Here is a 24,762-nt window from a genome sequence, read left to right on the forward strand (position 1 = left end):
ATAATCAAGTGAATAAAAAATCTGATGAACAGAATAAACTGTTGAATATAATAGAATCAGGGGCATAGAAAGGGAGTGGACTGACAATTCTCTGAGGGAAGGAGGCATGGGGGTGTGGGAAGAGATTGGACAAAAATCTTACACCTATGGATGAGGACAGTGGCGGGGGTAAGGGAATGGGGTGGTGTGGGAACCAGGTGGAGGGGAGCTATGGGGGGAAAAAGAGGAACATCTGTAATACTCTGAACAATAAAGATTTATTAATAATAATAATAAAAAGGAATGCCAAGAATGACCACACCACCAGAAGTTAGGAGAAAGATATGGAACAGAATCTCCCTCAGAGCCTCCAGAAAGAACCAGCCCTGCTGACACCTTGGTTTTGAACTTCCAGCCTCTAGAACTATGAGAGAATAAATTCCTGTAGTTTTAAGCCACCTGATCTGTGGTGATTTGTTCTGGCAGCCCCAGGAATACAATGGGAATTAAGCAAAAGGACAGAATCGCAGACCATGTAGAGGACCTGGAAAATAGTATTTTAAACAAGTACCCCACAAGATATGCACCCCAGAAATACTGATAACATGGGTGCTTCAAGGTATGGGATCAGAAAAGATCACGTAGGGATCTTTAATCTAGTCCACTAGAAATATCCACATGAATGTGCCATGCTCATGCTTAACACCCATATCCCAAACTACTCATCACCACCCCACCCCAATCTCACCTGTTCCTCCCACTTCACTGTCCAGCATCCCCACCTGGCAAACCTATCAATGTGGCAAATGGAGCAAGATCCTGGAGGCCTCCCTCACCCTCTTCCCTCCTGTCACTTCCAACTCCTAAACATCCTCAGCCCCTCACCCACCACAGTCAGAGGTCATCTGCCTCTGTTCTCACACACCTCTAAACCAATGGTTCTCAACTAGGTGACTATACCCCCAGGGGAAATCTGGCAAAGTCTGCAGACATTTTTTGTTGTCACCACTGGGAGAGCAGTGCTACTGGCATCCAGTGGATATAGGCCAGAGTACTGTTGAACATCCTACAGTGCTCAGCACAGCCCCTCGCAGAGGGGAGTGATCTGGCCCAAGGTATCACCAGTGCAGAGGGTGAGATCTAACTTATCTTGAACTCATCTCATCTAAATCTAACTCATGTATTGCCCCAGAAGGAGCAACCTAAAATGCAAACCTAACCAGGTTTCTCCCCCTTTTATCTTTTTTTTCAAAAATATATTTTTATTGGTTTTAGAGAGGAAGGGAGAAGGATAGAGAGATAGAAACATCAATGGTGAGAATCATCGATCGGCTGCCTCCTGCATGCCCCCTACTGAGGATCGAGCCCGCAACCCAAGCATGTGCCCTTGGCCGGAATCGAACCTGGGACCCTTCAGTCCGCAGGCCGACGCTCTATCCACTGAGCCAAACCGGCTAGGGCATCCCTTTTTATCTTTCAATGGTTCCTGCTTCCCCCCACAAATAAACACTATCTATGAGGTTCTTCAACCTCCAGTTCCAGTTTCCCTCAACCTCATGCCGTGACATTCCTTGTATGGCCAAATTATGTGCCAGCCAAATGGAATATACCAGACCACTCAACTTCCCTCCCGCTCCTGCCCCACACTCACAAGTAGGGACAGGTGCCCCTCCCCTGTGCTCACATAGCCTCAGACTTACCTCTTAAGGTGAATGCTACCAACAGGTCATTCATTCCACAAACAGAAGCTCTATTCTGAGCCAGGTACTGGCACAGCACTGGGTATAGAGCAGTAAATAAGACCCTCAGGAACCCCATCCCAAGGAGGTGTCAGGATAGGGCATGACTTAGGACTTTGGGTTCTAACTGTCACCTTCTTTCTAAACTGTGAGCCCACGCTAGAGCTGACACATGAGAAACCTCCTAACATATTTACTAACTAAATGAATAACCATAGCAGAGAATATTGACTGAGTACTTCTATACCACACATGAGGATGAGCATATGGCATGCATTATCCCATTCAATTCTCAAGAGAACTATTTGGTATTGGTGATGTCAATGATGGTATTGATGCTGCTGCTGCTGATTTTGATGATAGTGTTGATGTTGCAGTTGTTGCTGATTATAATGGTGATGATGATGATAACGATTACAATGATGTTGATGATGACTGTTATGATGATGATGATGATTGTGATGATGTTGATGATGATTATGGTGCTGCTGCTGCTGATCATGGTGTTAATGACCATGTTGACGATGATGAACATTATGGCATTGATGATAATTGTGATGATGATGATGATAATGTTGACAATAACTAGATGGTGCCGCTGCTGATGGTGATGTTAATCATGGTGTTAATGATTATGTTGATGATGATTATAATGGTGTTGATGATAATGATTTTGATTATGTTAATGATGATTATGATGGTGCTGCTGCTGCTGATGGTGATGATGATGATAGTGTCAATGACAATGATCACAGTGTTGATGATGTTGATGATGATGTTGATGATGGCATTGATGATGATGATGATATTGATGATGATGTTGATGATGGCATTGATGATGATGATGATGATGATGATGTTGATGATGGCAGTGATGATGATGATGATATTGATGATGATGTTGATGATGACAGTGAAAATGCTGATGATGATATTGATGATGATGATGATGATGTTATGACGACAGTGATGCTGCTGCTGCTGCTGCTGCTGCTAATGGTGATGACAACCAACATAACTAAGAGTACATTCTGACAGGCACAGAGTTCTGAGTGCTTTCCTTTATTTTTTCATTTAATCTTCATTATAACCCTCTGAGAGCGAACCTATTATTATACTCATTGTACATATGAGTAAAAGAGACACTGGAAGTTTAAGGCACATGCCTGACATCACACAGAAAGCAGGTAGCAGAGCCAGGAGAAGATACAATAAGAAATATATATTTGGTTTATGTCCTCAATTCCAGGTACACAGCTCCTAAAAGCCTTGGAACCTCTGGAGTGGTAAGAGTGTCTTCTGTATGCTAATGAGATTACTGGTGGCTGGAGGTTTCTGGATAATGTCAGGATGGTGGCTGGTTACCAGAAAGACTAAGGCATGATAGAGGGTTGGAACTCTCAGACCCAACCCCCATCTTCTTGGAAGAGAGAGGAGCTGAAAGCTGAATCATTACCAATGAACAATAATTTAGTTAACCATGCCTACATAATGAAACTTCCATAAAAAATCCTTTAAAACAGGACTTAGAGAGCTTCTGAAGAGAGAAGGGGAAGTCTGCTCCCATCTCCCCAATACCTTGCCCTATGCATCTCTTCTATTTGGCTGTTCCTGAGTTGTAGCCCTTATTATAAACTGATAGTAGTAAATAAAATGCCTTGCTGAGTTAAGTGAGCCATTCTAGCAAGTTCTAGAACCTGAGAAAGAGGTCACAAAACCCCCTGATTTGATCATAAGAATGAGTGACAACCTGGGCCTTGCAATTGGCTTATGAACTGGGGCAGTCTTCTGGGACTCAGCCCGCTCCCTGTTGGTGTGAGCTAACTCCAGGCAGTTAGTGTTGGAATTGAACTGCACGGCAGGACACCCTGTTAGTGTCTGGAGAAACGGAGAACTTGTTGGTGTGGAGGAAAACCCCACACATTTGGTGTCAGAAGTGTTATGAGTAAAAACAGCTTACGGGGCATGAACTTTTGGAGGCTGACTCCAGTTTGTGCACTCTTGACAACTATGCTATTTGGCGTTGGTCCTCACTTTCCCCCAGAGTAAACTGAGGCTTGGATAAGTCAACTCACATTACTAAGGCCACACAGTGAGTGTGCCCTGTGACAATACTACTGCTCTGCCTACGTGCTCAGTAACTATTTATTGAATGAATGAATTTAAGGGTCAAGTCAGGATTCGAACTAGAGTCTGTCAGTCTTCAAAGCCCAACCTCTTACCTAGTCCAGGGACTGGCATGTGGTGAGAGTCTAATATATCAACTGATTGGCTTAGAAGGAAGGAAAGGAAAGCACAGGGCATCCTTGTAGCTACTTACCTTTCTTATATCTGTTGCCCTCAGAAGCCCTCCCTGTTATGAAAAATCGCATTTTCTGTCTCTTCAGAGCCACTGCCCGCTTCTTCTGATATCAGAACCTCTTTGGAGTGGTTTGGGGGGGGGGGGCGGGGGGCTCACCCTAGGCATTTGACCTTCCCGGCTGGGGTATGGGCTTCCTCTCCCTGGCCAGGTGATTGGCTCAGAAATGGCCATATGACCAAATCAGCCAAGCAGAGTCCTCTCCCATGGGGGGTAGAGAGGCCAAATTCTAAGATGACCCCCTACGATTGGAGGCCCCAGTACTCACTCACATTGAATAACTACCCTGGGTCACACCTCATGAAGTGGTTGGGCTGACTGTTGCTTGAGGATATGGGCCATGCTCTTGACCTCGATAGGCACCACTGTATGCATGTGACAGGTTATGTGCTTGGAGCCTCATGTGAACTAGCTCTCTGGCGCCCAGGAAATCGCTCTGAAGTTAGTACTTCCATGATCAGTGATATGCTGGTAAGTGTTTAACTCTCCAGGGGGGAAAGGCTCTCATTTGCCAATTTCATACACAAAGGCTGATTTCAAGCTAGCAATGTGAACTCAGCAGCTTGGAAAAGAGCTGAAAAGTTTAAAATGGGCTCTATGCCCTCAATAGTTGGGCTCAGTGGATAGAGCTTCGGCCTGTGGACTGAAGGGTCCCAGGTTCAATTCCGGTCAAAGGGCACATGCCTGGGTTGCCGGCTGGATCCCCAGTAGGGGGCATGCAGGACACAGCCCATCAATGATTCTCTCTCATCATTGATGTTTCTATCTCTTCTCTCTCCCTCTCCCTTTCTCTTTGAAATCAATAAAATATATTAAAATAAAGAGATTTGGTGCCACATTCGCCACCCATCCTAAAAAAATAAAATAAAATAAAAATGGGCTCTATGAGCCAGTCTAAGCTAGCTCTAGCACAAAATCCCCATTTAACAGAGGAAGAAACTGAGGCTTAGAGATGGTAAGTTAACTCTCCTGGGCCCCCACCTCTAGAGGGTGGCAAAGCTGGGACTTGAACCCAGGTCTGTATGACTCCAGAGCTTGTGCTCTTGCCACAATAGATCCTTTCCCTTGAGGGGGGCAAAGCTGTGTGGCATGGTGGCAAGACCCCCTGCCTGGAAGTCTCTAGTCTCATTTCTCTCCCTGAAAGCTGTGTAATCTTGGACAAGTCACTCAACTTCTCTGGGCTGTAGTTTTCTCCTCTATAAAATAGGGTTGGTCCAAATCATTTCTGGTTCCTCCTCTACTTCGCATTATAACTAGAAATTAAAAGCTCATGTTGAGGACTGACATGTAAACTGTCTCTATTTCAGGAGAAGTAACACAAGAAGGAGCACGTGAAATAAAACTTCCAGTTAATGCTGCCTTGCAAGGTCCCGCCCGAGCCCAGGCGACTGCACGGTGTTGCCCAAACACAGCTATTCACCAAAGCCTGGACAGGAAACCCTTTTAACAGAGGCCAGGATTCTGCCAAGAGGATCAAGGCTGACAGCAGCTGAGGGCAAGTTAAAGAGAGATTCTCATTAAAAAAAACAACAACAAAAAACCCCAGAAAACAAAACACTGATGTTTGCCCTGTCAAGGGCCCTGCCTGCTATGGTACCAGGTGGTGAATGACCTCAAAATACAAAATGCAGCCAAGGGAGGCCATGAGCATGAGTCACTCAGGCAGTTTCCAGGTACTAGGCCCAATCAGCATCTAACACTGGGCACCTAGAATCATCTACAATTTTTCCCTTTAAGAAATATCCTAAATCCCATCTATCTTCATCTGCCTGGGGCATGGCTAAAACCAAAGTAGTCTATATTGAAAGGCAAATAGGATTCTAATGCCAATTCCTCCATTTCAATTGCTCCCAACCTCACCTTCCTCTTTTGGTGTCCTCCCTCCTCAGCCCCCTCCCCCAGCCTCCCGGGGCCTCAGCTCCCAGTCACCCTGTACTCAGTGTATGATTACACACCACGTACTTCGCTTGCTTAACTAACCTTGGTTTATCAAGAGGCGATGTCTAGAGTTGGACAGCCTGGATTCAGACCTCAGTCCTGTGGTCTTGTACATGTTAGTTAATGTGTGCCTCAGTTTTCCCAGGTGTAAAATGAGATGATGATTAAAATGAGGTGATGATTAAAATAAGCTGTTAATACAACATCATCATCCAACCATCGTGCCTGGCACACAGTGAGTGTTATGCAGGAGTCGTCTATCATTATTGTTATCTTCCTATACCCACCCAACACCCCGTGCAGTATGCGTTATTATCCCTAGTTTACAGGTGAGGAGTTGGACCCCAAGTTCACGCAGCCAGTCAATGGTGAAGCTGGTCAGTGTAATTTTAAGAGAATATTTTTTAATATAATGATATTTATTCAGTCCAAAACCTTCTACCGAGTTCCCTGCCAAAGGTACTGAGAATAAATAATGACAAAAGCTGAAGTTATGGAGTGTCTGCCCAAGCCTTTAGCTGTGTGTTGACAGGACAGAGGGGAACTTTTCTAGCTGACCCCAGAACTGGCTGCCTGGGCCCAAAGCTAGGGACGAAGGAGAGGTACCAAGGAGTCAGCAACAACTGGGGCAGCCCTCTGCAATTTTTTAAAGGGTAGAGACTGGGTCCTGCAGTGTTCATACCATCCTCATTCCCTGCCTCTAGAAGCAGACAGGGGGGCAGATGGGGAGGCACTGGGTGAGCGGGGAGAATTGGGGAGTGCCCCTGACCATCCAGCAAAAGCTGAGAGAAACGACTGCCGAGTCACTCAAAGGTCAGATGCTTCTACAGGAAGGGGTGACTGCCGCTCTCTTCTCTATGGGCATCTGCCTAGCCAGGGGTTTTTGCTCATCTGCTTAGCACCTTCCCGACCAGAGGAAAGGAAAATGGACAGAGGCTGGCCAGGGGAGAGAAGGGGTAAGTGTAGGGGTGCTGAAGGGCCCCCCACTGCCCTCCGCCCCAGCCTGACCACATCACTGCCAGAGACCACAAGCTCCCTACTGCTAGCCCTGCATCTCTCATCTTGAGGAGTCTCTATGGCCACCAGAGTCCTTTCTTCCTGTGTCCATGAGGCAAGCCAGAGGAGCCCAGGGAATTAAAGGCTTCTGGAAGCATCCTTCAACCTGTGCCTGCTGAGAGCTGGTAAATAAACACCCCAGTGACCTCAGCACTCAGGCTACTACCCAGTCCCAGGAGGATCACCATGCAGCTGCCCACAGTGGTAATTTGCCTGAAAACACGCCTTTTATTATAGGTCTCATTCCCCCTTCCCTTCGGTTTTTTCTTGGTATCGCAGCAGGGTCTGTTTCTAGAGGTGCCCAACCTAGGACAACAGGTGACCTTCCCACGTATCAGTGAGGCCCAGAGAAGGTGGCTGGGTTTGGGCCATCTGACCAGGGCCCATCCTCAAGCCTGGCTGCTCCCCTGGCGAAGGGATCCTTACAGTAAGAGGCCATGGGACACACTCCCGGCACCAGGGCAGCCCACACCCACTGGCAGGACTTTTTCCTAAGCAGATTATTTCATAGAAGTTATGGGTGTGGGCATGAAGTCAGCCTCAGATTCAAGTCCCCATTCTATCTGTGCAACCCTGGGTAAGTTCCCTAACCTCTCTGAGCCTTGGGGTCCTGATTTATAGGATGCAGGTGCCATTACTATCCATCTGGGAGGGTAACGTGAGTTCTGCCCCAGCCCAGCAGGTGGTAGGTGGTGAGTGCCAGAACACATTTATTGCTACCATCTCTGAGTCTTGGCAAAGGCAGCACGCACAGGCTTCACTTCCTAAGCCACAGGGCCCTCAATTCTAAGCATCCAAGGTCTAAAAGGCGTTCCTTTGGACTGAGCAAATCTCAGGTTAAAGCGATTTTCTGAAACATAAATATCTAGCATCCCGGTGTGCAAATATCACTTTTGACTAAACACGTTTTCTTCTTCTGGGCTCAAATCAAATATTCCTCCTCAGTGATAAATCTGGCTTGGTCATCAAAGACACACCCCATGTGACTCAGAATTATCCCCAAAGAATTCCTAAGGGCACTTAACCCGAGACTGCTCCTTTTCTGAATGGATCCATCAACCGTCACCCTAAGGGCAGCCTATATTGGGCACTCAGGCAGCCATCATTCAACCATCACAACAGCCCACCGTGAGTGGAGAAGTCACGTGTCCCACGCACCTGTCCTGCTCAAAGAGCCAAACCCTTTCTGCCTTCCGCCGGCCACCTGGTGTTTCTCAGAATGAGGTCCACAGTGTGCCTGCATTACAACCTGCCAGCACATTCGTTAAAGTGCAGATTCACCCAAGACTTAGGAAATTGGAATCTTCGAGGCTAGGGTCTGGGAAGCCCATGGTCACAGCTCCTGGATGATCCTGAAGCTTGAGTTCAATGTCTAAGGCAGCCGCGGGCAAACTACGTTCCGCGGGCCGGATACGGCCCGTTTGAAATGAATTAAAAAAAGAAAAAAAGAAAAAGACCGTACCCTTTTATGTAATGATGTTTACTTTGAATTTATATTAGTTCACACAAACACTCCATCCATGCTTTTGTTCCAGCCCTCCGGTCCAGTTTAAGAACCCATTGTGGCCCTCGAGTCAAAAAGTTTGCCCACACCTGGTCTAAGGCATCCGGGGTTCTGCCTTCACACTGTCTCCCAAGCTGACCACCTGTGCACTTGCACCTGACACCTGCGTCCAGGCTACCACCTCCAGCCTAGAGACCACAGCAAATGGCTCCTAATTGGTGGCTCTGTGTCTTTCTCTCTTTTGCTCCCCAACATTTTATCAAGAACATTGTCAAATATAGGAAAGTTGAAAGAACTGTACAGTGAATCCCTCTGTACACACCACCAAGATTCTACAATGAACAATTCATATGAATAACCCTAAAATATTTTTTAAATATGCTGTTGTTTGCTTTATCACATATCTAGTGATATTTTTAGAATGCATTTTAAAGTAACCTGCAAACATAGTGCGCTTCCCCCTAAACACTTCAGCAGGCATATCTTTAACCAGAGTTTAATATTTGTGTATGGAGGAGAAACTAAGATGGCGGCAGAGATAAACACCGGGAAATTAATGCCGCACACAACAATTGATTAATACCTCAGAGAAACAATACGGACTTCATCCAGAACCACAGGAAGCCTGGCTGACTGTAAACTCTACAACTAGAAGGAAGGAAAAGCACACTGAGACCCGCAGAAGCTGCAGGAGAGTCACATATCTAGTGATCTTTTTAGAATGCATTTTAAAGTAACCTGCAAACATAGTGCGCTTCCCCCTAAACACTTCAGCAGGCATATCTTTAACCAGAGTTTAATATTTGTGTATGGCTCTTTTTTTTCCATATAAAATTTATAGACAATGAAATACATGAACCTTAAGTGTAGTAGACGAGTTTGACTAATGCATAAACCCAAGCTCTCTGGAGAGGTAGAACAGAAATGTCCCTCCTGCCCCTTCCCAGTCAATCCCCCTTCTCACTCCCCCAGTCATAATCATGGTTCTGATTTTTTTCACTATAGATTAGTTTTAACAATTCTTGAACTTCATATAAATGCAATTGTATATGTGTGCTCTCTTGTGGCTGGCTTCTAATTACCATATTGTTTGTGATGGTCTGCCATGCTGTGTTTATCAGTACTTTGTTCCTTCTTATTGCTGAATAATGTTCCATTAAACGAATAAACCATCGTTTGTTAGCCTTTATCCTATTCATGGGCACCTGGCAATTTCTAGTTTGGGGCCATTATGTGCAAAGTTGCTGTGAATATTTGTGTGCAAGTTTTTGTGCAGACATAACATTTTCATTTCTCTTACATAAATTCCTAGATCATAGGATAGATAAATGTTTAGTTTTACAAGAAACTACTAGAATTTATAGTTCCTAAGCGGTTATGCCACATTATACCCCCACAGCAATGTGAGTTCCAGTTGCTCCACATCCTTACCAACATTTGGTGTTTCAATCTTTGTAATTTTAGACATTCTGGGGGTTGGCTGTGAAGTGTTATCTCACTGTGGCTTTAACCATTTGTCCGACATAAGCGTCTATTGACGCGAGCGGCGGGCCTTTTAAAATTAAATTCAAAATATCGTGGCAGTTAACTGGCTAATCTGCATTTCCCTGATAGCTAATGATGTTGAGCACCTTTCCATGTGCTTACAATTTGTTATGTGTCTTCATTTGTGAAGCATCAGTTCATAACGGTTGTCCATTTTTAAATCAGGGTGTGTTTTTTATCTCTGAGTTGTTGGTGCGAGCAGCGGGCCTTTTTAAATTAAATTCAAAATATCGTGGCAGTTAACTGGCTAATCTGCATTTCCCTGATAGCTAATGATGTTGAGCACCTTTCCATGTGCTTACAATTTGTTATGTGTCTTCATTTGTGAAGCATCAGTTCATAACGGTTGTCCATTTTTAAATCAGGGTGTGTTTTTTATCTCTGAGTTGTTGGCCCTGGCCAGTGTGGGTCAGTGGTGTTGGAGTTCTTTACATAATTTAGATATAAATACCTTGTCTCTGAATGTGTCCCCCAGTGACTTCTCTCCAGGGTACCCCTCCTTTTCAAAACTTTCCAGGACTTCCTATCACACTTAGGAATAAATGTCAAGTCTTTATCTCAGCCAACAAGATCAATGAGAAACGACCGACCTTTTATACCAAGTCCACCTCATCTCCTGCTGCCTTTCCCCTTACTCACTCTACTCCCACGGTCAACATGCCACGCCAGCTCCTGCCTCAGGGCCTTTGCACAGCTTTACTCACTGTTTGGAATGGTCTTCTCCTAACATCCTCCAGGCTTACTCCCTCATTCCATCCAGCTCTCTACTAAAATGTCATCTCCTCACCCATCTAAATAGCTTCCCCCTTCCCCTCACCCAGCATCCCTCTCCTGCTCTATTTTCCTCTTGGCATAGACAATGCCCACATGGCATTATTTGTTAACACCTTTGTTTGCTGCATACCTCCCTCTGCTAAAATGTATGCTCCCCGAGGGCAGGAAGCTTTGTTCTGCTTGCTGCAGAGAACCGGTCTAATGTCTTGGTTATGGAACATCATTTTTTTAAGCCAAAGAGCCTCAGTTCTACCACTAGTAGCGTGGACAAGTTACTTAACTCCTCTCTGTCCAGCTGCCCACTTTGTAAAGGGGTCCTTGTGAGGATAAACGAGTTAGCACACGTACATCCTTTAGAACGCTGCTTGGCTCACAGAAGACACTCACTAACGTACACTATATTAGTAGCCCCAGGTCTCGGGGCTACTAAGGATAAGCACCTAACAAATATTTATTGACTAAATAAATCAATATTTTTACAGCTATAATGTTTTCATTGTATATTTATTATGTACAATATATTATTATTGTCCCCAATTTGAGGGACTTTCACTTCCAGACGCTACTTTCTCCGGAGAAGACTGTGTATCTCCACAGATGCACTGCCAGGGAGGGCAGACAGGGCTGCTGTCTCCACCTGACACGAGTGAACCAAGGCCCACAAGGTTGCGTGACTCCAGTCACAAGTGAACGTGAAAGGGCTGGAACAGCACTCTGGTCCCTCCTAATGCTCTGTGAGGTTCCCGCAGGTCCACGGGGCGTTTACTCTCTCTACCCCCCTTGCCCAAAGCCACGATCTCAACAGAAAATGAGCTGCCTTCATCCTGGATATGGTTCTGGTTCAAAAAAGAGTTGAAGAAATACCTGTACACCCACGCTCAGAGCAGCATTGCTCACAATAACCAAAACAGTGGCAACAACCCAAGTGTCCATCAATGGATACATGAATGGACAAACAAAATGTGGTCTGTACACACAATGGAATATTATTCAGCCTTTGAAAGGAAGGTAATCCTGCCACATGTTACAATACGGGTGAACCCTGGGGACGTCATACTAAGTGAAATAAGCCAGTAACAAAAAGACAACTATTGTATGATTCCATTTATATGAGGTACCTAAAGGACTCAAATTCATCGAGACACAAAGTAGAATGTTGTTTGCCAGGAGCTGGAGGAATGGGATGCAGTTTTGCAAGATAAAAAAAGTTCTGGAGATGGATGGGGGTGATGGTTGCACAACAATGTGAATGTACTTAATACCACTAAACTATACACTTAAACATTGGTAACATGGTAAATTTTATGTATATTTTACCACAATTATTTAATTTTTTTTAAAAAAAGAGTTGCACCTACATGGATTTCACCTCCAAATGGCCAAAGCATCAATTCACTCCAGGCCACTTGGATGAGCAGAATTTTTTTCAGTGATCAGTGTAACCTGACAGCTATGACAAATCATCCAGCACACTTCCTGTTTCTTTGTCTTTGTTTCCATTATCTTTTAATCAAACCTTATCAGTGAGACCAAAAAGTATGCCTTAGTTCCATTAGCTGCTAAGTTCTTGAATGCCAAGATCAAAGACACAATGTTGAAAGGCACAAGACGACTGGGACACCCTACCGTGAGCCAGAGGATGCCTCTCTGTGAGACCCAGCAGCCACCCAGCCATGGGCTCTCCAAGGCAGAGAATGAGAACTAGACCCTAAGAGCACTCGGGCCCTGGGCACCATGAAGTCAGGTTGGAAATGAGAAACTGCAGAGTTGTGGCTTCCACCCCACTACACAACTGCATCTTCCCCTTCCATCCAACCCACCAACAAAGCGTGTTGGTGAAGGCAGATGCTGGCCTCCCACGAGTCAGCGATGGCCTCAGCGCCCTGCGCAAGGATTCTGGTTGCCGTCTCCAGTGCAGGCCTGTTTTGCTTGATGTGGATTTTTGTTTAGAACCAATATCGCCTTTCCCACATATGGAATGAAAAGCAAAGCAGCTACCTGGAGATCTGCTCCTCACCCCTCCATCCCTGGCTCCCCCCCAACAACAGTCTCTCCCTGAAAAACCCTCCGCGCCCTTCAGGGACCAGCCCCGCTCTCAGCTTGCCCGTCAGGGCGGATCCCGCTGCCGTTCCCCCAACCTCGGTTCCCCATGCTTCCCCGGAAGGCTTCCTCACCCTGTCTCGGCACTACGAGCATTTCTGCTCGGATCATTCTGTGCGGTGGGGCCGCCCTGTGCATTGCAGGATGGGAGGCAGCATCCCTGGTCTCCACCCAGCAGGTGTCGGCAGCACCTCCATCCACCAAACCCAGAATGTCTCCCAGCACTGCCAAATGTCCTGAGACACAGACATGCCCCTGGGTCAGAACCCCTGCTTATAGTGCAGGAGCTTTAGGTAGGCCCATGGCCGCCTGACTGAAAATCCGATTTCCTGGTCTGATTCGCAGCCAGACTGACTTGCTTGTCTGACGGAGGAACAACACTGCAGCGCACCACAGTCCAGAGTCCCCTCCCCAGCACAGATCAGGCGTAGGCCAGGCCTCACTTCACACCATGCACGCACCAACCCCCCCCATCCTCCCCCCCACCCACCGCTGTCACCCTTTACCTAGATGTTTTCACTCCCTCCCTGCAGGGTTTTCTCTGCATCTTGTTTTGGGTTGAATTATAACACCCCCCACCCCCTACCCCTGCCCAAAGATATACTGACGTTTTAACCCTCAGTGCCTCAGAATGTGACCTTATTTGGAAATAGAGTCACTGAAGATGTGATTATTTAAGATGAGGTCATAGTGGAGCAGGGTGGGTCTCTAATCCAATAGGACTGGTGTCCTTATGAGAAGAGAAGAGACAGACACACACACAGAGAACATCATGTGATGACGGAGGCAGAGATCGGACTGATGCAGCTTCAAGCCAGGAAACACGGAGAGCCAGCAACCGCCAGAAGCCAGAGAGAGGCAGAAGGATTCCCTACAGGTTCCCCGGAGCACAGCCCTGCCAACACCTTGATCTTTGACTCCTAGCGCCCAGACTGTGAGAAGATCCATTTCTGAGTTTTAAGCCACCCGATGCGTGGTGCTTAGTCCCAGCAGCCCTGGGAAGCTAATCCGCACCCAAATTCCTGTGTTGGGCTCTGCTTCAGGGAAACCCAGCCACACACAACTGGCCTGTGCTCTCAAGAGCATGAAGGCCGAGCAAGCCTGAGTCCCCTCTTCCCTCCGAGTTCCCATGAGCCTTTCTTCGTGTGACAAGAAAAGGAAGAAGGAAGAAGAAAGGAAAAAGGGGAGAAAGGAAGGGACAGAGGGAGGTGAAGGGGTGCGAGAGGGGAGGAAGAAGGAAAAAGAAATTCACTCTGGGGAATGCTTCCTTCTATCCTTCATTCACCCAGCAAATCCCGCTGAGCTCCGCCACACACCGGGCACTGTTCTTGGTGCAGGGGAACAAAACAGACACCACCTCTGCCCTCGTGGGGTTTACCTGCCAGCGTGGAAGACAGGCCCTAAAACGCATGCTCTGTGGGATGATGGTAAGTGCCATGGAGAAAAATAAAGCAAGGGGAGGGGTAAGCTGGATCCAGGTGGAGGCAGCCACATGAACAGGGCGGTGCAGCGAACGCGGCCTCCGGTGTCAGCTACAGATGCTCCCATAGTCCTGCTCCATGTGGACTCAGCTCCGGCTGATACCGGCGCACCTGGTCTCCTTCTCTCTTCTGCCCAGCCCTTCTGAGGGAGCCCCCTGGCCAGTGTCCACATGCCAGCAGACAGAATGGAGACTTTAAAAATCACCACTGACTACTGACGTCCCCTCCTTCCTGTGTCCTGCTTTGCCCCTCACTCCTTCTTCCTGGGATCGCCTCCTAAATATACCTGTACCCAGGTCCTCGCCTTGACCGCAGCATTCAGGAGAACCAAACTAGGGCAGATATGCCAGGAGGGCTTTGCTGAAAAGGTGATATTTCAGCCAAGACCTAAAGGAGGCAAGATTCTCTGCATCTCCGGGACCTTCCACTGATGTCAGCAATGGAGCTTGGCCATGAAGAAATTATTTTGTTGGGGGGGGGGGGGGTTCCCTCTTTCAACTGTAACTTTTTTGACAGTTGAAAACCCAGTGATATCAAATACTGAGGAGGATACATGGAAAGCACCCAATACATTCGGATCCCGTGACATGGAGGACTTAGGATTGTAGCAGACACCATCAACACCTTGCCCACCATCTCTTGGCCGTGACCACGTCAGTACACACGGGCCAGCATCTGTGGATGTCAACGTTCTCTTCATCTGACAGTGTAACAGTCCAGAAAGGCCAGGAAATAAACCTCCTCCTCTCCCAACAGCCCTCATCCAATAGCTGGTAATAGTGTATGAAAACGTTAGCTCCCTTGCCCGTCAGGCAGAAAGGCCCTCAGGCACGTCCGATGCTGGCTCCCAGTTTTCCCAGCAAGTTTCCATTCCAGTCACCCACAGTGGTACCAGCCCCCAAGTGCACCCTTTATGTACCTTTCCCGTTTCTGTGTTCCCTCCAGTGCCACAACCCTAATAAACGACCTCCCTGCCTCAGGGTCTTCTTCTTGAGGAATCCAAACTAAGAGACGAACAAACCTCCTGTCTCTGAGGATGCGCAGAGACATGGACACTGGCAGTGGGGCCGCCCCTCCAGTCCTCACGTCCAGCATCTGTACCCTACACCTGTGGTGCTGGACCATTAAATCCCTGGCCAGTAGGGCTCAGCCTTGATAAGCACCTCGGTGTGTCTGATGCAGAATAATCCCGCCTGTTACACAGGACTGCTGTCCGCAGCACAGGGGGGCCGGGCTCTTCCTTCCCTCCGGCTCCCAGCACATGCTGCACCCCCAGTGGGAGCACTGTCGTCCTCCAGCCCACAGAGTGCCCAAGTGGGGGGGTGGGGGGGACGGGACTCTAACCTTCTAACCACCATTGGGCACAGAGCCTGGTCCATGGGTGGCTTCTGAAGCAGCCAATTGCATGTTCCTGGGCTGGGATCTCACAATTTGCCTGCAAAACATCCATCTATCATCCTGTTCTTCAGCCCTCATTTTATTTTTCCCAAATCAATTTGGGAAAGTCAACATGACTGATAGCTTCCTACCCAGGCTAATCACTCTCCTGATTAAATAACACACCATCAATGACTGGAGAGTCCCAGGGTGGTGGTGGTTACATGCATCCATACATGTGATACAATTTCATAGACCTACACACACACACACACACACACACACAGCATGCATGTAAAAACTGGTGCAAACTGAGAAAGCCTGCAGGTTAGCTGCCACCATCACTTCCCAGTACGAATGTACTCTGGTTGTGTAAGATTTATCACGGGGGTTGCTGGGTGAAGGGTACATGGGAACTCCCTTCTGTGTTTGCAAGTTCTTGTAAGTAGAGAATTATTTCAAAATAAAATGTTTTAAGGTGCAAAACAATTTTTAAAAAATAAAAATCCTCATAAAAAATCAACCACAAACTCCCAGAAGAAGGCACGGTACCTCCCCCCGCCCCCTGCCCCCTCCTTACCTGGGAACTGGGGATCAGCGCCTTCCACCAGTGCCCGCCTTTCACCAGGTCCACCTCGCACAGAGGCACCGACACCTTGCCGATGACGCAGTGGCGGGAGAACTTGTCGAAATCCAGCACGGTGAGGAGCAGGGTCCTCCTCTGCGCCTCTAGGAAGGGGATCTCGAAGGTGTAGCGCTCCTCAAACACGGGCTTCTGGGTCTTGCGTTTGACGCCCGTCTGCTTGGAGTTCTTCTGGTCCGGCAGGAGGCAGATCTTGACGTAGGGGTTGGAGTGCGCCATGTCCTGGCGCGAGCCGTCCTGGGCGATGGGCGGCGGCAGGTCCCGCGCCTCGATCACCCGCACCGTCAGGTGGTTGTGCAGCAGGTCGTACTGGGTGCTGAAGTGCAGCATGCCCAGCTGGTACTTGGACAAGATCTCCTCGTCCGTCAGGAAGTCCACATCGTCGCTGTTGGAGTCGAGGGAGTACAGCCGCGGCTCGAACTTCCTGAAATAGTCGTCGGGGGTATAGGTCCGTCTGAGCACCGAGGGCTGGATGGGCTCCTTTTTGGCGCTGAAGACACCAAACTCGATGGGTTTAATATCGATGAGCGGGGAGCTGGGTCGTCTGGACTCCAGACCTAAAGAGCCGCCAGAAATAACCATGAACACCACCGTGCAGGGACCGACCTGGCCCCCTCCTGAGGTGGGCAACATGTCCCGGCTTCTCACATCGTCCATGCTGCTTCCTAACGCTCCTCACCCTCTGCTCTCCACACCTGAAAGCCTCTTATTCATTCTGAGATGCAGCATCGGCCCCATCACCATAATCACCGCAGCGAAGCGCCAGGCACTGTTCTAAATGCATTGCATGTAGCAGGTCATCTAACCTTCACAGGGTATTGGCTAATGACTATTCCCACCACCCCCAGCCTTTAACAAAAACCCTCACCAACGGTCACACAACTAGTAGGAGGAGGAGCCAGGGTCCTGCCTGGCCTGTGTGGCCCCAGAGACATGGCCCTAACCATTACCCTATACTGCCTCCACTTTCAGAGTGGACCCTGAGGCTGGAGTGCCTGGGTCAAGTTCCATCTCTGCTGCTTACTAGTGAGCCATATGACTCACTACTAATGAGCCATGTGACTCTGGCACATTTTTTAGGCTCTCTGGGACTCATCTGTGAAATGGAGCCAATAATGGCACTTAACTCAAAGTAACTATCATACTTGTTCAACGATTCTGTTTAGGGAGTCCTTAGGCTTTACCCTCCTTCCTCCTCCCCACCCAAATCATGTCATATGGTCAAACACATACGTTATACATTAGAGGGGAAAAACTCAGTGGCCTGCGAGCCAAATTCAACCCATAGATACATTTTATTTGGGCTTAAAAGTAAGAAAGTTTCATCTGAAAACCCAGGTTGCCAGTTTCTCTTTTAGAAATTCAGGCAATACTGAGCCCACCATCCCCCATGGCTATAGCTGAGTAGCAGCTACCCTTTCAACAGGGCATTAGCTTCCCAGTTGGCCACAGTCCCCACGCTGCCCTAGTACCTCTCAAGGCTGAGAATCGGCTCTCATTTGTCACTGCATCAGGGTGATATTTATCTCTATCCAACCCTCTTTACTCAGTTACTGACACAACCCACCTGGACGCTGGAGTCACTAGAATTTGCAAGCCCTGCAGTATAACATGGTGACACTTGCCTTTGGGGTCTGAAATGATATATGCTGACAATGTCAGTCAATTGAGCCAATTCAAGGAAAAGCGATCAGCAAAACCAAAAATCAGTCAAAACGATCACTGCAATGCATTTCTGCCACGTTGTCATTATCGCTCCGTCATCCTGACTCCTGACTGTCATCCCACTCTACCCCTCCCCAGAACAATCGTGTCCTTCACATCTTTCCTTGGGGCTGCTGCTGAGTGTCTGGGAAAGCCAGCTCCCCTCCTCTGTCTGGGACCCCGCTAGTGGGATCAGTTCGTGGACTCTGAAGGGAGGTGAGCAGCACAAGACCGCCCGAGCCAGGACGCCCGGCCACAGCAGAGGTGCTTACTTGAAATCCTCCGGGTCAGGCTGTACGTCGACTTCAACGTGTCTGAGGATGAGCATCTTCGATCTGGGGAGCTGGTACGTGGGGTCAGCGGGACGTCGTTGGCTGTGTGGACAGAGTCCCCATCCTTGTCACTGCTCCTGCTGGCCATCCTGCGGGAGGGAAGAGGTCTCGATGGTTGTCAAAGAATCCCCAGGCACGGGCACCTCTGCCCTTGGAGAACAGACCACGAGGAAACCGCTCTCATGCCGTTTATGCAGCTTGGGATCATGCAAATTTGAAAAAGTGTGGTAGCCCCAAACTCTCAATAACGTCTTGATTTTTGCACAAAATGTGAAATGATATGGATGAATATTTCCCAATTTAGAACAATCAGTCAAAGCTGGGCCGGAGGGAGAGATGTGGGAACTTACTCAGGATGTGGCCATGGAGGCGGGGCGCCACTCTGACTAGCCAAGAGGAGACCTGTCAGTCTTCAGTCCGGAAGGAACCATGTGGCTGTTCATGTGCATCCCAACTTTTGCAAGTGGCTCTTGGTGAGAAATGCTCTGCTATCCCAACAGCCACTCTGTCTGCAGTTTAACATCTTTTAAAAATATCCATAACAATGTCACTCACTCAAGAGTTCTTTGAGAGGCAGGGCTATCGCTACAAAATGGCCCTGAGAATCAATGATTGAAGAACAATAGTTGGATGTTAAGAAACAGCTATGAATTAGCAGCAGGCACGATGCAATGTGCTCCCAATGAAAAGATGAAAAGCCTTGGGTCGGAGGGTGGGGAGACACAGAGTAGTAATTAAGGAGCAGGACCTCTCGGTTTGAACCCCTGGCTGGGTGACTTTGAGCGAGTCCCTTCCTCTCTTTGTGTCTCCATCTCCCTCTCTGTAAAATGAGAATAACGGTGCCCACCTGGCATGGCTGCTGTGAACACTGAATGCATTCACACATATGAAACGTTTAGAACAGGGCTTGGCATGCTGGAGGTAGGTGCGCAATACATTTCAGCTGGCATTACTGTGTCTTTAAGATTCCCCCAATATTCATAAGGCTGCTAGATTAGGATGCTGCGGGGAGGAAAATGGAGGGGACAAAAGCTGGCAAAGTGGCCGTGAGATGGATGCTGCTAATAACACGCCCCAAGCTCTCAGCTGTGGATTGATATGTTCTAAGCCTGCATCCCCCAGCTTGACATTTAAGCCTGCAGGGAAACTAGTCCTGAAAAATGCAAGTTTCGAATTCTCCAAGGTCTTCCGACGCGTCCTGTGCATGAAATGAGATGGACCTGATGTTCTTCCAAAGTGATAGAAGGGTCACGGCGAGGACAAGACCGGGGCTGTGATAAGGCCGGGAGCCGCACAGTCCTCGCCTGCCCCCTGATCCTGGTCTCTAGAACACAGCAGATGAAATGTGGGGGGTGGAAAGTTGGGGAGGTCACAGAGATGGGATCGCACTGTGCCAATCGTTCTTGCTCTCCTTTAAATGAAAGCTGTAGCATCTTCCACGGAAGGAGTCACTGGGGCACCTCCACCTGCACAGCCTGTCCCCCCACTGTCATACCTCTGTGGCGGTCACCTCCGCCTGCGAAGTCCCATCCGGCCTCCCAGGACCAGCATAAATGCCATCGGCCCCCAGGGCCTTGGCTGAGTCCTCTGACATAGTACCAGTGTAGGCCTGAGCCACCCCGCCTCCTCTGCAACCACCAGGCCTCCCTGCCTTCCTCCCACACGCTGCGCCGAATGCTCTTCCAGTCCCCATCGCCTGTTTGGTTCCTTGTCATCATTCAGGTCTCAGCTTCAGTAGCATCTCCTCAGAGAGGCCCCACCCTGCCCCCCTCACCTCCTCCTGCCCACTTCCACGCTTATCCCTGCACCCGCTTTTGTCTCTCTTTGACATTGCGCATCACTTGTCTTCAGTTGTGGCTTGCTTGCTTCTCTTCTGCGTCTGACACCAAGCTTCAGCTCCACATGGGCAGCGACAGTATCTGTCTTATCTGTCACCACTGCCAACCTTGCCTTACTACCTGGCGCACCTTGGTGTTCCACATTTATTTTCTCAGTGAGTGAAAGAATACACCCTTCCTGTGGTTTTTTATCCCATTTATCTTGTGTCGCAATGATCTGAGTGCATGTCTTGTCAACCCTCCTATAACAGGATACACTTATTAGTGGTGAGACATGTACCTACTATGATCAAAGGTACCAAGTGCTGAGTGCCCACTATGTGCTGGGCACTGGGCTAAATGTTCTGTATGAACCATCTCATTTCACCCTTAAAACAACCTGGGAGTTAGTTGTTATTAATAACTGTGCCCCTTTTACAGGTGAGGAAATGTAAGCCCCAGGGTAGGGTGGGGAGAGGGATGGATAATTAATTGGCACCACTGTTAAATGGTAGAACCCCAACTGAGTCAAGCAATGCCAGGTTCCGGATCACAGTGCCACACGTCTGAGCTGGGCATCCCCTGCAAGGCCTGTGGAGCTTTGTACACAGTAGGTACTCAGCACATGCTAGTTGTAGAAACAAATAACCTGACTTTAATTCACTCTTCAATGAGCGTCTTTCTGGCACTGACCCCAAGGAGCCAGCTGGACGGTACAGTTTTCCTGACCCTCCCTAGGCCAGCCCAGCCAAGGAAAGCTGGGGGCCCCCATGACAGAAGCACATGTGACAACTAATGATGTGTCGCCCACACAAAGAGCCAGCTCATCTGCCAGCCCTGTGGTTTGGGCTCAAATATCACAGCAGGAGCAGCACTGCAAAGCCTGTGCACTTGACATTTCTACTCCCTGCCTGTTTGATAACATGCAACTGCCCACTTGGTAAATAAAGCTGGGGAAAGCACAAGCTGTAAACTCGCTCTCTGAATGACTGAACCCGCTTCCCCTTTCCAGATTTCTCTTAACATTTTGCACTGAGCTGAGTGCCAAAAATGCACTCAGTGATGCCCAGGATTCCAGGAAGACCTGGCTCACCCCGGGAAGCATGGAGGTCATGTACTGTGTCCAGGCTGCAGACTGCATGACTCTAGGTGGTACCATTCATAATAACCATGTCAATGGCGCCTCCAGAAGTTGCGTGGTGTGTTGGCTCTGCTGGGAAGTTCCCAGCCCACTTCTCTGCTTGTGGCAAAACCAAAAGTATTGTCTTCCCAGAGGGTCCTACCCCTGCCCCTGAAAGAATCCTCTGCATGCCCAAAGGGTCAGTAGCCTGGTCAAAGCGCAACTGTCATCCAACCCAGTGGCTGAGCATCTGGAACACTCCATCCAGATATCTGGGGGCAAACAGATTATGATTTTCAATGTCTATCAGGTTCCCTACTGGTTCAAAAGAAAATCCAAATTCCTTAATCTGGCATTCAAGACCCTGCAGGCTCATTTTCTACGATCCTTACAACTCTTCCTAGACGTAGTGTCCATGTGTCGTGTTTGCCTGCCCTGGATCCAGTCACAGCATCCAAACTGTCTAGTCCAGTGATGACGAACCTATGACACGCGTGTCAGAGGTGACAAAAAAATGCATAATTCAAATATTTGTCTCTCGCAACGGCCAGAGTTGGGCATCACTCGAGTAATATTATTTCTCACGTTAGGGTTTTTCAAAATGCTGACACGCCGAGCTCAAAAGGTTCGCCATCACTGGACTAGTACGAAGGTCAGCGAACCACAGGGCCAAATCCACAGCCTGACTTTGTAAATGAAGTGTTACTGGAACACAGCCACGTCATTCATTAACGTATTGACTACGGTTGCTTCCGCACGGCAATGGCAGAATTGACTAGAATAAGCCCATGAGGCTGAAATATTTACTTTACTATCGGGCCCTTTACAGGGAAAGTGTGCCAACCCTGTTCTACTAGCTTAGTTCAAGTGTTTCCAGGGGGAACGACCCTGGCCCTGGGTCCAGGATGGTCAGGCAACCCAGGGATCCTAGCACCATCTCCTCCAAGAAAAAGTGACTGGGCACATTTACACCAAACCAGGGCAAAGAGCGCTTCCTGGTGTTTTTGCTGCTGTTAAGAATGGGGCAGAGAAGAAGCAAGCTTAAGAATGAGGCCAATACAAAGGACACAACGATAGAGAGCGCACACGCGTGCACTCCAAGTCCGTATTTAAGCCTCTGGATCCAGCTATGCCTGGATGAAGCCATTCCCCCTGGATTTTTCCACTGGGAACTCTATGCAGGACTGTCATATGGGCGTGCGGGGTGTGAATGCACGACTCTAGAGGGGGGCCTGGACTTAAGTACTCGCCTTATCTCCTATACGAGTTGTTTTTGTTTTGATTCTCACCCAAGGATATGTTTTTTATTGATTTTCGAGAGACAGGAAAGGAGATAGAAATATCAATTGGTTGTCTCCCATACGCACACCAAAAGGGGATCAAACCCCAAACCTAGGTATGTGCCCTCGCTGAGTAATGAATCCACAACCTTTCAGTGAACAGCGCAACGCTCCACCAACTAAGCCACCCAACTGGGGCCCCTATACTAGACTTTAAATCGCCTGAGTACAGCAATAGGACTCTATTGAGTGCCTGCAGGGTGTACTCAAGAAATAACTACCAAAGAAACAGATTACATTTTTTTTTAAGATTTTTAAAGAGGAAAGGAGAGGGATAGAGAGATAGAAACATCAATAAAAGAGAAACATCGATCGGCTGCCTCCTGCACACCGAGGCATGTGCCTGACCAGGAGGAACAGAACCAGCGACCTATTGGTTCACAGATCAACACTCAACCACTGAGCCACTGACCGGGCTCAATTGGATGACTGATGCTTTCAGGATTCAATTTCTGCCTGTACGTTAGTCAGTTGGTCAACAACTATATTTTTGGAGTTAGACAGAGAGAAACCCTGCCCTCACAGAGCTGGCATTCTTTAAAGAAAAGACACCAGATGGGCTAAGCCAATCTCTGTCACACAGGGCACTGGAAAATGGGACTGAGCTCTTGATTAATGAGTCGATTTCACCAAACAATCAACTCTACACACATCTGCGGGATTAGGTCACTACCTATGAATAATGGAGAGTGCCTTAAAATCGCTTTTAAGTCAGTTTAAAGATCCTATCTATACAATGATAGAAATGAATACTCACTACTGTGATAAGCATGGTGTGTGCATATCTCATTACTCTGAATAACAGCCATATAAAATAAGTCATATTACTGTTCCCACTTCACAGATGAGGAAACTGAGACAAAAACAGGGTAAAAAGACTCTCATCTAGGTGTCAAGCGTTCTTAAGTCCTTTTCCATACACTAATTCATGCAATCACCACAACAACCCTATGAAATAAATACTATTATTTTTATCATCCCCATTTTACAGATGGGAAAATCAAGGCAGAGAGAGAGATCAAGCAACTTGCTCAAGGTCACAAAACTAGGAAAAAGTAGAAAAAATAGGATATCAACTCACAGAAACTGACACAGAACCACTTTGTTATGGAAATATGCAATACTTGCCTCTAAAAACAGAAAATGAGAGGAAGAACTGAAGCATGACCCGCCCCGCACCCCCACTCTCCCCCCAGTATGGAGGGAAAGATGGGGCACCAGAAGCTTCTGGAACTTCAGCCCAAGGATTTAGCTGAGGCGGCACTGGGTCCCCACGGAGGCTCCAGCTGTGGGCACGTGCACTGTCTCTCCTCTCGGGGCCTCCCGCTCCGTATCATAAGAAGTGGTACTCGATGATTCCCAGACCCTCTAGACTCAACCCAGACTCTCTGGCCACGTTCCTCTCCCAGCCACAGAGAGATGGGCCAGACACGTGGCTCCAAAGCTTCAAAACTGCGTTCCCAAAATATCTGAGGGACTGGCAGATGGAGATGTTGTATGCAGGCGCGGGAGGAGAACGAATTGGAAATAAAATGAAAGACGCCAGGGAGAACATAAACAGCGTTGGAGGACAGGATGAAGCCCGGAGGTGCTTTTCGGCTTCCCTATTTCTGAAGCTCCAGGTCAGATCAGCTAAGATACACTTGTTTGTTCATTCCATCTACCCGGCCAGGCAACAAACATTTGTAAGCATCTACCATGTGCCAAGCACTGGGTCAGCTGCCAGGCCAGTTGCCAGGTACTGACTTGGGTGGACACCTTTAGAATCGACAGCCCTTGAAGACTCTAGATGCTCACAGATCGCTTCTTCCGCTTGGAATGACACCCAACGTGATTAAAAGTGCCCACATGTTTAGCATTACACAGTTCACATCTCAGAAGATGTGAAACTAGCTGAACAGAAGTCCCACCACCAGCTGGTGTCACCAGCTTGCCAAAAAAAAAAAAAAAGAAA

The 24,762-nt window shown here is 48.0% G+C and overlaps 1 protein-coding gene across 3 annotated transcripts in view; it reads right to left on the reverse strand.

Moving 5' to 3' along the window:
* The window catches only part of SYT17 (synaptotagmin 17), a 69,058-nt gene that overhangs the window by 42,506 nt on the left and 1,790 nt on the right, over positions 1-24,762 (reverse strand). For all 3 annotated transcript variants that reach the window (XM_006756073.2, XM_015558991.1, XM_006756074.2), the window contains 2 exons: positions 18,472-18,620; positions 16,433-17,052 (listed from right to left, as the gene is read on the reverse strand). In XM_006756073.2, coding sequence (XP_006756136.1) covers positions 16,433-17,052; positions 18,472-18,620 — 769 coding nt within the window. The remainder of the gene's footprint in view (positions 1-16,432; positions 17,053-18,471; positions 18,621-24,762) is intronic.

Source organism: Myotis davidii, unplaced genomic scaffold, assembly GCF_000327345.1.
Source record: "Myotis davidii unplaced genomic scaffold, ASM32734v1 scaffold554, whole genome shotgun sequence".
Classification (NCBI taxonomy): Eukaryota; Metazoa; Chordata; class Mammalia; order Chiroptera; family Vespertilionidae; genus Myotis; species Myotis davidii.